General features: G+C 32.6%; 1 protein-coding gene across 1 annotated transcript in view; it reads right to left on the bottom strand.

Annotated features, from left to right (window-relative positions):
- Window positions 1-12,922, bottom strand: part of CtsK1 (C1 family peptidase 26-29-p) — a 126,348-nt gene that overhangs the window by 74,395 nt on the left and 39,031 nt on the right. The window contains exon 3 of the mRNA XM_085820411.1: window positions 7,345-7,517. Coding sequence (XP_085676537.1) covers window positions 7,345-7,517 — 173 coding nt within the window. The remainder of the gene's footprint in view (window positions 1-7,344; window positions 7,518-12,922) is intronic.

Below are 12,922 nucleotides of genomic sequence, written 5' to 3'. Positions count from 1 at the left end.
CAACAATATTTTTGGCATCCCTAACGGGATGCCCGAGCTAAGAATAAGAATTTAAATTAGACAATAAAGATTAAGAATACAATTATTGATTACTTTTTGAATTTTCAAACTGTTAAGAACATGTCTGAAGAGATTTTAAATAAATTAAAAAAGAAGCGTGCATCTCTCCGAACATCAGTAACGAAATCGCTTAAAGATTTGGAATCGCAGCTTTCGGAAATTGATCCGAAAATTCATGATTTGGAAGAAAATTTAGAAATATTAAAGAATAATTTCGAATCGCTTAAAAGTGTCGATACAGAATTAGAACCTCTTTTTAAAGTCGAAGAATTTGATGCTGAATTCCAAAAATCTGAAGAATATCGTCAAAAGGTCGTTAAATGCAGTTTCCGTACCTCCAAAAGAATCGACGAATTAAAACGCAAATCTACTGAAACGGTGGTAAATAACCAGTTCAGTACTGACAGTCAAAGCGAACCAAAACATAACGAGTCTGTTCAAATTAAATTACCTAAGTTAACTTTAACGAAATTCTACGGAGATATAAACAACTGGCTAACCTTTCGAATCTGCCATTCATAAAAATGATTCATTAGATAAAATAGACAAATTTAATTATTTGAAAGCTCATTTAGGTGGTTCTGCTTTAAATACAGTTGAAGGATTACCGATTACTGCTGCTAATTACGATTCCGCAATTGATCTTCTAAAAGAAAGATTTGCGAAAACAGATGTGCTCATTTACACTCACATAAATAACATTTTGAACACTAAACCATTGAAAATCTCGAATGATGTTCGCACCTTTAGAAAATTTCATGATAATATTTCTATCGAATTAAGATGTTTAGAAAATTTGGGTCAGTCTCTCGAGAATTTATCAAGTGTGTTATGTCCAATAATTCTGAAATCACTTCCCCAAGATATTTTGCTTGAGATTTACAGAATGAGTAATGGAAGTGCGTATTGTAATATTAAAAGCCTGTGCTTGATTATAGCTCAATGTTTAGATTCACGCGAAAGGGCGGAAGTCATAAATAAGAATTCAGAGCATTCGACAGCGAATAGTGGGCGCCGTCAGTCTGCGTATGCAGTCCAGAAAATAAACACTCATCATTTCAGTGATGGAAAGAGCAATAAATTAGAAACGAAAGCTTCTTCTGCTTCTGATTTAGTGTCCACAGGTATTAAAGAAAAATTGATTAAGGCATGCGTTTTTTGTGGAGATTTTTCCCATTCAAGCCATAAATGTCCTATTGCCCAGAAACTAACAAATGACGAAAAGGTTGAAATACTACGCAAAAATGGCACTTGTTTTAGGTGTTTACAAAATAAGGGTCACATCAGCAAATTTTGTGATTCTAACATTTTTTGCTCCCATTGTCACTCTAAGCATTCTACGATTATGTGTAATAGAATTAATTCCGAGAGCAAAAAGGGAACGATCAAAACTGTCCAGGAAGTTGAAAATAAAGTACTTTCGAATCAAAGCAACCGTTCTGAAGTTTATTTACAAACTTTGGTCGTAGGGGTAGCTGGGAAAACCTTAAAGGGTTATTTAAGATTGCTAATAGACACCGAAAGTCAGAACACGTACATAAGTCAATATGCTGCTAAAACGTTGAAATTAGAAAAGATAGGAACTGAAAGAATTAAACATGGGTTATTTGGGGGTGTAGAAGTTTCGGAAGATCATAATCGTTATCAAATAGATTTAACTAGTTTAGATGGAAAGTACAGGTGTAAAATCGAAGCATTAGACCAGAGGAAAATTTGTTCGTCACTACCTAAGATCAAAGACGAAAAGTTAATTAAAGTAATGGAAAAAAAGGGAGTCCTTATCAACGACAATCATGCAAATGGAAATCTCTGTCTGTTTCAAGAAAATCCGGAAGAGATTCATATGCTGTTAGGAGCGGACACCGCAGCACAATTGTTCACTGAAAGAATTGAACATTTTGCGGGGGATTACGTAGCCTTTGAGACCAAGTTAGGCTGGACTTTAATGGGCAAGATTAAAGAAAATGCGAATACTTCGAGTTCCCTGTCCGTTCTTTCTTTATCCTTACATGTTTCCAATACAAATTTGTCCAATCTTTGGTGTTTAGACACTTTGCGGATTTCAAGTGAGGAAAACAAAACAAAAAGTGCCTTGCAAGAATAAACCCAAAAACATTTCTTAAAAAGTGTAAAACGAGATAACTCAGGGAGATATGAAGTAACCTTACCCTTTATTTTAGATAAATCCATCTTATCCAGTAACCGTACTGTGGCAGAAAGACACCTCGTCAAAACCGAAAGTAAACTAATTAACACACGCAGAAGAAAAGATTACGAAGAAATATTTTGTGAGTGGGAAGCGAAGGACATTATTGAGGTAGTAACTGAGGAAAAGGAGGAAGGAGTGCACTACTTGTCACACAGACCTGTAATAAAAGAGTCTAGTGAAACTACAAAGATACGGCCTGTTTTCAATGCATCTGCACATTCTAAGAATTCACCCTCTCTCAATGATTGTTTGAGTAAAGGACCAAATTTAATAGAACCTATTCCACGTATATTGAATCGTTTTTGAAAATATCGCATAGGAGTGTCATCTGATATCGAAAAGGCCTTTTGTCAAATCAAAATAGCAGAAAAGGATAGAGATTTTTTAAGATTTCTATGGTTCGATAATCAACATAAGTTTAAAATTTACAGACATAACCGAGTTGTTTTTGGACTCACATCAAGTCCGTTTTTGCTAGCCGCTACACTTAGTCACCTTTTGACTACAGTCCCAGAAAAGTTTGTAGAAACTTCTAATATTTTGAAGGATTCATTTTACCTCGATAATTCGTTAATTAGCTTAAATCAAGTAGATGAAGCCGAAAATTTCGTTCAAGAAGCAAGATTGATTTTGGCTTCAGGGCATTTCAATTTGAGATGTTGGCGATCAAATTTTCGCATTGACACGATCGATGAGATAGAGAACAAGACGGAAGTTGTCCCAGTATTAGGATTAGTTTGGGATTTAGAAAAAGATGGTTTGAGTTGCAAGATCGAAGAAACATTTAACTTGAGGGAACCTATTACCAAAAGAAAAGTTTTGTCAATTACCCAGAAAATTTTTGATCCCATTGGCTTTACTGCACCGATAACTGTAATTCCTAAGCTAATTTTGCAAGAAACATGGAACCAGAAGATTAAGTGGGATGAAGATCTTCCTCTTCCCCTAAGTGAGCAGTTTGGGACTTGGTTGAACCAATTGCCTCTGCTATCTCAGATTGAAATTCCTCGTTGGTTAAATATTGATTACGAAAACGAAGATACCGTAGTGCTCCACGTTTTTCCGGATGCTAGTAAAAGAGCCTATGCCACATGTGCATTTTTAAGAGCTGAAACCATCGAAGGTGTAAAGGTTCAGTTAGTTAGTGCGAGAAGTCGAATAGCCCCTATTAAGGAACTTACTATTCCATGTCTTGAACTTTTCTCCTGTCTGATAGGTGCCAGGCTTGCCAAAACAATTATGTCAGATTTGAAACTTAAGAATTGAAGAACAGTGTTCTGGAGTGATTCTTCTACAGCTTTGGGGGGACTATGAAGGGATCAAGCATGGGGTACGTTTGTTCATAATCGAGTACAAGAAATAAGATCGCTTAATAGAATATCTGACTGGAGGCATGTACCTGGAAGTTTAAACCCAGCGGATCTCCCATCGAGAGGATGTACTATTGAGCAATTACAGAAATCGGCATGGTGGAAGGGCTCATCGTGGCTTTACCTACCAGAAGACGAGTGGCCCCATGTAGAAGAAAAGCCTGATGAAGAACTTATAAGCAAAGAAAAAAGGAAAATGATTCTGACTCTTCTAGATCATGGAGACAATTTGGACCAGTACTACAAATACTTCTCTTCATATAGAAAAACCGTGAGAATGATCGCTTGGATTTTCAGGTTTTATCACAATTTAAAAAACAAAGATAAAAACCTAACTCCTGATGTCTCAGTTGATGAATTGGAGAATGCTGAAAAGGCACTTTGTAGATTGGTACAGAAAGAATCATTTACAGGCATAAACGATCCCGCTATTCGTGCGCTGAGACCAATCGTAGACCGAAATGGAATTTTAAGAGCCAAAACGAACGTCCTACAGCGTCAAGATAATGAAAATTTCCGATATCTTATCATTTTACCTTCAAAACATATTCTTGTTGAGAGACTAATTTACAAGAAACGTCTAGAACTCCAGCATGCTGGTGTCAGCACTTTAATGACAAATCTTAGAGAAAACTTTTGGATATTAAAATCCAGAAAAAGTATTCGAAATATTATCAGAAAATGTGTAAGATGTAAAAGATTTGTTTCACAAAGAGTGGAAGTCGAGCCAGGATTTCCACCCGAAGATCGAGTCAGAGAAAGGGCAACTTTTGAAATCGTCGGTGTAGATCTAGCGGGTCCCCTCTATCTCCGTGAGGAGTCTAAAGCGTGGATAGTCTTGTATACATGTGCCATTTATAGAGCCATTCACCTTGAACTAGTTACTTCTCTATCTACAGAAACTTTCATCCAATCTTTACGTAGATTCATTGCCAGAAGAGGTAGACCTTATGTAATATATTCCGACAATGGAACTAATTTTGTAGGGACTAACAGTGTTCTTAAGAAAGTTAATTGGAACGCCATATGTTCAACTGCTTTTATCCAAAGGATACGATGGAAGTTCAACCCTCCGACCGCCGCCTGGTGGGGAGGTTGGTGGGAGAGGCTTGTGCGAATGGTGAAAGAAAATTTAAGAAGAGTGTAAGGTCGAACGTCCTTAAATTATGAAGAATTATATACTATATTATGTGACTGTGAACAAGTGATTAATTCGTGACCTATCACATACGTATCAGAGGATGTGCCATCTATCGATGCTAGATTTAACTAGATTAGTCTTGTAAATAGAAAATAATATGTACTATGTTTTGAAGTCGCGATGTATAATTTTTAATATAATATGTTATAATTATGTTTACTTGTAAAAAATAACTTTTCGCAATATCTGTTAAAAATGTATAAATTTTCATTTCATTTTTCATTAATTCATTTTTTTTAATAACTAGCAAATCTTAAAATCAAATACTCCAACTTATTTTTTTTTTTTTCTTTTCTTTCCTTCCTTTTGATCTACGAAACAGATTTCGTAATGAATATCTTGGTCAGTTGAGACAACAGGCAATCAAGAAGGGAAAATTTCAAAAGTTGCAAGTAGGCGATGTCGTTCTATTGGAAGACAGCCAGAGACGACACATACATTGGCCTTTAGCCAAAATAGTTGAGCTTTTTCCCAGTAAAGACGGAATAGTTAGACTAGCGAGGGTCAAGACAAGAAATGGAATTCTGCTTCGTCCAGTGTCCCTGCTTTTCCTGTTGAAGATCTCTACTTCTGAATCCGTTGGCCCTCCATTCCTCAACAGAGCACCTCAAGATAAGAACGACCATGCAACTGGTCAGGCTGATCAGGTTGCTAGTATTCCAGAACCTGCCTCAAGTCCTCGAGTGATGACCAGAGCTGGACGAGTTGTTCGGCCTCCTGATTGACTGGACCTGTGTCTATTGAGTTCCTCTGTATAGTCAAATCTCAATGGTGGGAGGTGATGTTACATCTAAACTCCGAACTATCAGCACCATTACATCTAAACTCAAGAATAATCCTATGTGAGAACGTAGTTAGAACTCTGAATCCGAACTCGAATGACTGTTAGATGGAGAGCGTGTAATTTCTATGTAATCTAATAATTGTATATAAAATGTATAAATGTATCTAAATATAATATCTTTATTTAAACAGAAGTGTCAGTCTTTATGCAAAAGCTTGGAACTATTTAGATATTTCATCGAATAAGAATTTGGAATGGAACAAGCCCGGCTCCTGGGCGAAAGAAAAGGTAAGAGATCTTTTTTTACCTTTTAAGAATTCTATTGAGAGATACAACACTTACTAATCTGGGATGTTTCTGATTCTAATTTTCAACAGACTGCGTTAAATTTCCGGAATAGAATCAATCTTCGCTTAGGTTGGGTAGACCGCAAGAAATTTTAGTCCTATTCAATCCAGATTGGACAGTGACAAAAAATAAGTCCGGTGCTTCAATATTAGAGATTTTGCGGAGAAAGGGGAGAACCTCCAAACCTCCGTACTGTAAAATGTATTGGGAATTTTTTTTTTTTTTTTACTATTCGATTACTTTCCTTTTATTTAAGCCATTCCGAATATTATTCCCTAGAAAGCTAATCTGTGTAAAAACACACCCAATTTTTGGAACTTTATCTATACTTCAGCAGTTACTGCAACTATATTATTATAAATATTCATGCATATGCTCTTAATATAAGCATAGAGATCATAATAAACACAAATATGAACTCACCACGCGGAACAAGAATGTAAATTATTAAAATCTTGATAGAAATTCAAACGTGTGTAGTATTTGGTTGGGAGGAAAAGAATACCGAATGTACCGGAATTTTCTTCCATTTTCGCAATTCTTTGACCAATAGAACGACGTGCACCTGTCTGCACTCTCGCGCGCACCATATGTTACAGCTATGAAATGCAAGGGGGAAAAGCAATTTCCGGGAGCATGATTCACTATCTGACATTGCATTTAAAGAACAAAAGATGTTTATTTAGTTTCGGCTTTAGTACGGGGAAAAAATGCGCGTTCATTAAAAAAAAAAAAAAAGGATTAAAAAAAAAACGCACTAAAAGCAAAAAATAAGCACTAAAAACAAACAAAAAAAAAAAAAAAAAATAAGGGCTTTAAAGAAAAAGTAAGCACCTATAAGGGCCTTTATATTTTATTTTCAAATATAAGGACTTATAAGCACTTGTAAGGACCGCTACGAACCCTGGATAAAGATGTTACTGAGAATGAAAAGATTTTAAATGATTCTCGACATGACAATCATACAGCTTGTAATTAACAAGAAATGATGTCTCTATAAAATTATACAGAAAGTATTAATACATAAAATGCTTAAGCAACTCCAGTTGAAAAATTTTTTTTAATGAAACAAAACAAATATTAAGAATTTTTTCTTCTGTAAATTTTGGTTCCATTAAAGTGATAAATGTTTTATTACTTTATAAACGCACTTTCATATTTTTAATGTTATATTCTTTACATGTAATCTTACCAGATTTAAACAGATGAGTTAAATCAGGACCCAACAGAAAGTCCCAACAATTCTAGATCTTGGACTTTGTACTTGTTAACATTTTAGGCATAATCCTTTTTTCCAATGCAACTGCTATTTAGATAAGTATTTAAATAAATAAAAAAACACTTTTAACAAAAAGTATATTTATTAACTTACTTTAAAGCCAGTTAAATCTGGAAGTATACTCTGAATGGTCACAGGGTTTTCATTACTACCATTCACTTGGAAGCAATTACGTTGCAGCTCACCATTTCCATCAGGTGTATAAGCAACCTTGTAACTAATGCCAAATTCACCTAAGTCACTCCTCTGAAATGTTTCAACCATATCTGGGGGAAAGAAGAACAAAACAGAATTAATTGTGTTTGTTTCAAAATTTATTGTGGAAAAACGTACTATTTTAAAAAAAAGATGTCAATGAAACTTTTATGATCTTTAATATTCTTTTTCAGACCATTTTGGTAAGAGCTACCTATTTATTTCCATCTCTTTTGAATAAATTATTTTAATTTATAATTGATTGAGGTAATTTTAACTACTACAACTTTTTAAAATTTTAAATAAAAAGTTGCTTTCAATTAGATTTAAAACAACATTTTCCACAAATATAGTTAATTTCACTCACTGAAAATTAAATTTTAAAATTTTATTTTACTTTTTTTAAAACCTTAAGCAGAATTCATTAACTGATTTTGAAAACTGATTTTTGATTATGTATATAGTTATATTTACTCACTGAAAATTAAATTTTAAAATTTTATATTACTTTTTTTAAAACCTGAGCAGAATTCATTAACTGATTTTGAAAACCAAAAGCCTCAAATTAATTCAGCTGGAGAATGATTTTTCTTGCCGAGAAAAATTTCCAAATTGAGTAATACTTAACTTGCATTTTCCAATACCATAAAAAATTAGTTTAAACAAGTATGGTATAGAAGACTTAAAATTTACATTAAATAAGTAATCATATAAATTTAGCTAATAAATGCTACATATATACAGGTCTTCACAACAGATCCAAAAACCCGTGGTGCTCATAGGGTAAACAAAATATTAGACCAAAATTCACGATATTTAACATCAACAACTCTGCAAATACAGTACAGAGTCCATAATCTGGACTCAACAGGACTTCGGCGATTCCAGATTAGGGGTTTTTTCGGATCACAGATCATCAACTATATCTGGTAAGATGGCATGCAGAAATTTTACAATAAAAAATATGACACCGTAATTTATAAAATAAAGAGCAATTATGATCTAAACAGTATCAAAATTTACAAAAAAAAAAAAAAAAAAAAAAAAAAAAAAAAGGCTTAATATTTATTTGTTTACTTTATTAAACATTTCTTTTAATGTAAGTTGTTTAAGTTGCTTTGCTTTTTGTGCTAATACTTTCTCTTTAATTCTATAAACAGACATAATTTCTTGTTCAATTACAAAGTTCCACTGTTCAAGTCCTGTGATTGCTGTGTCGAGAATACCGACTAACTTGTCAATTGAAACTTTTTCGTTTTCAGTAACCTCTCTGTCACTTTCTTCACTATCGGAAGTGGTATTTTCTGGATCTAGAACCATACTACAGATTTCGCCATCCGTTAATTGATTGATGATTGGGGCATTGACGTCATAATGAAAAACTTCTGTTATATCATCTTCATTTATTACCACTTCTCGACATTTCTTTACAAAATCCAATAACTGGAAATTTTCCCTTTTAGTTTGCGATGTCCAAAAACCTTCAAATTTGCAGCTATCATCTTCATCGTCCTCACCATAAAATATGGTAGCTGGCCATAAATTATGCCAAGCATTTTTTAACATATCTGGAGACACGTCCTCCCAATGCGCATTAACGCTCATGCGTAAAGCATACAAAAAAAAAAAAAAAAAAAAAAAGTTTGTGGCTTTGAGGTCCCAATTACGGAATTTGTACTGTAATATAAAATGCTATTAATACAAAATCATATTATCTGATACATAAAGTCAAAACCTGCTAAAATGTACCTGGTTGAAATTAAACAAATTTTTGTGGTCTTTTAGAATACCCTACACACTTAGCGTTACAGGCTATAGCAAATTTTCAAATACTTGAAAATTGAATATCACAAACTTTTATATCTCTGTTAAATTCTTTTTTTCTTTTTTGTATAATTTTATTTCACAATTTCTGCAAGTTTTAATTGAAAATAACTAAAGGTCAGTTTACTACTGTCCGAGCGTCTCGACCCGAGTGAACAGACCTGTACTCTGATAGATTATTTAAACCAAACAGAGTGGTCTGACAACTTTCCTCCATTTGTTTACAAAATTGATACCAACATGGCAGCTGAAGTGCTTGAAGTCTGCGAAGCAGTTTAAAATGAATTTATTTCTGTTCTTGGGGGGAAAAAAAAAAGAAGAAGAAGAAAAGGAAATGGGTATGTGACTGGGTAGCTTGCTATGATCAATTAGGAGCACAAATTAACTTTTAAATGAACTTCGGGATGAGGAGGTCTAAACTTACAAAAACTTCATAAGAATGAGTGAAGGACAGTTTGAAACTGTTTTGGAAATGATCAATTTCCTTATTCAGGAAAAAAGTACCCTCTTTCGAGATGCTCTGCCAGCAAAATTTAAACTGCAGATAGTGCTTCGGCTTCTAGCAACTCATACAGTTCTCTCTAATATTTTTTTCGAGTGCTAAAATGCACAATTAACATACTTATTCCAGAAGCGTGTAAGGCTATTTTCTCATCATTGCAAAATTTTATAAAGGTAAGTGACTTTATTTTACATGCAACTATTATTTATGATTTTTAAATACATAGAGCCAATGATAATTAGGTATCAGGACCAGACAATGCCAAGTTAATGAATATAAATAAATGCACATATTTATAAATGCATATGCATTTGTAACTAATAATTGTTTTTTATACGTGTAAAATTGTTAATCACTCTTTCACTTTAAAGCACTGAATGCTAAGTAACGGATACACTGTTGGTAGCTTGTGTAAAAGTTGGTTTTTTAAAGGCGTAATGAAAGTGAAATCAGTAAGCTCATATTATGCAACAAATTATAATAACAATATAAACCCTCAAGAGACTATCTTAAAATTCTCAAAAGATAAATTTTAAAACATTTGATTATATCGTAATTTTCATGAACTGGCTGTATCATCGAAAAGTTTGAAGAAAATAGCTTTTCACAAGAAGCAGAATTTCTGCGCAACTTGTCAAATGTAGTGTTTCAAAACTGTAGTCTCTTGAATCTAACCAAATATATATATATATATATATATATATATATATATATATGATTTTATTGTAAATATTATTTTACATGTATGAGTTGAGTCTTACTTACTCGCCAATATAAAATTAACCTTGAGAAAATTCAAAAATACACTCTCAAATGAACAGCTTAATTATATATTAACCTTTTGAGGCCGGGGCTTTGGTAGCAGAAAAAGCTACCAAAGGACGGGGAATCTTGAACCGAATGCTTTTCCCCCTTTAAGAAATCACCTCCTATTTGTAACAAAGATTCTTGCGTGTAGTTTAATGGTTTCTCAGAGGGGTGCATCTATGTCGCAAAAGGAAGATCTTTGAAAGAGATAAGTGGTTAAATCCCCAGGGACATTAAATTTGACATTTCACCCCACTTTTCAGTCTGGAAAATGGGGGAAAAAGACATGGCCACTAAAGTGGACAACCCCGTCTTTTCAAAGAGAGGACTCTATGGCCACTATAATGGCCACCCCGTCTTCAAAAGGGTAAATATCATGATGTACTAGAATTCTATTTGTACTAACTGTATTTCCAAAATATTTATAATTATAATGCATTATTTAAATTATTATATGATTCAATCACTTATTTAGTCATTTCGGTATGGAGTCACTATGACAGGTTTTGTTTTCTGAAGGGCTTTATAAACATGCCCAGAAAATTTAAGAAAGCAAATTGAAATAAATATTTTAATTTTCAATATATATGAATTAAATCATATTTTCCAGTACCACTGCTAATCACAGGGCCAATTTTTTCGGCTACGTGGATTAAAGGTTGCACTCTACATCGACCAGTACATTTCTGTGCAGTTTTCTGCTGCAACAATATTTTCTTCAGATATTGAAATTGATAATCTCACACTATCTAGCAAGTTTTGTATTAATTCATTAAACTGGTTCCCCAAATTAAGGAAAAATCACAAAAATAGAACAAGATGACTCGTTTTAAAATAAGCCAATCCATTTAAAATATGAACATGCTATCAAATTATTAAGTACTACTTTCTGCCTCCTCCATGGTGTAAGCACACTTGATGTCTATTCGGGAGATCTGGAGTTCGAATCCCCATGACGGCATTGCATATTTTTTACATTCTTGCATCAAGATAACCTAATAACTCTACAATGGCACCCGAACTAAAAGGTGGTGGATGATAATTCGCTACCACCAGGATTTAGGATTTAGTGGAATGGGTCCTCTAATCCTCTTTTAAAAGGGGAAGTAGTTTTCCTATATCAAAATGACTTATCCAGTTTGCTGACTTTATATACATCATAATTGTCTGGTAATATCATGTTTTACTGTGTGCTGTATACTGTTGGTTAGATTTATTAAATTCTGCATGCAGCTTCTTGAGTAATAACCATTTTTGTGATTTTTCCTTGATTAATAATAATCAGTGTATAAATAACCTTTTTTTGGAGAACATCTGATTTTACGCCTTACTTACATATATATATATATCTATCTTATATGTATTATATATTATATGTATATATATATATCTTATATGTATTATATATTATATGTATATATATATATCTTATATGTATTATATATTATATGTATATATATATATCTTATATGTATATATATATATCTTATATGTATTATATATTATATGTATATATATATATCTTATATGTATATATATATATCTTATACACACACATATAAGATGAAAAAATATGCGAGGCAAAATTCTAGCTTTTATTTATAGTAGTCTCTTAGATCGCTGCACAAAATTTTTTCAATATTTTGAGAATTTAGATATTTACAGCAATTAGAAAAGTCAGCTGGAAATGTTACAGCTTACAATAAGAAAAAAACTTCAAGAAATCAATCATTTCATAAATAGATCAAATGTATATGGCCACTAGTCTACGAAAAATAAAAAATTAATCTTTATTAGAATACTACAGTTTTGTAAGGTTCACACGTAAATATATTTTTTTTAATGTTATCAGAACTGGATTCAGAAATGTATGTATGTACGTTTATATAAACACACACAGATGCACTTTTCAATCTGGTCCTGATAAAAGAAAAATATTGATATTTGTCTACTTCGTGTGATGGGAAATATAAAAGAAGTGCAAAACTAAATCATTTTCACAGGAACTTGATAATTGTAAAACACTGTGTCATAAGAAAATTTATTGTAACATCTGAATTTAATATAATTTTGAAAACTGCAAAATTTATGTACTAAGCACAGACAAATTCATAAAAATAATAATATAGTTCTCCTTGCCATCAATGGCATTAAACATAAACATATAATTTTAAATTGATTTTCTTAGTTATCATGCAGCATCTACAAAATGCAATAAAACAAATTGTGTATGCCAATTATGAATTTCAGTAATTTTGTCAAAGTATTAAAAGATAAAATACAAATAGAATTACTAAAATAAATTTTATTTACATATGAGGCATATAAATTGTGTCGTATGCA

This window comes from Stegodyphus dumicola, chromosome 7 (assembly GCF_044657685.1).
Source record: "Stegodyphus dumicola isolate Sdum_Otavi_A_Nest chromosome 7, ASM4465768v1".
Classification (NCBI taxonomy): Eukaryota; Metazoa; Arthropoda; class Arachnida; order Araneae; family Eresidae; genus Stegodyphus; species Stegodyphus dumicola.
This window is presented reverse-complemented; position numbering and strand designations above follow the sequence as displayed.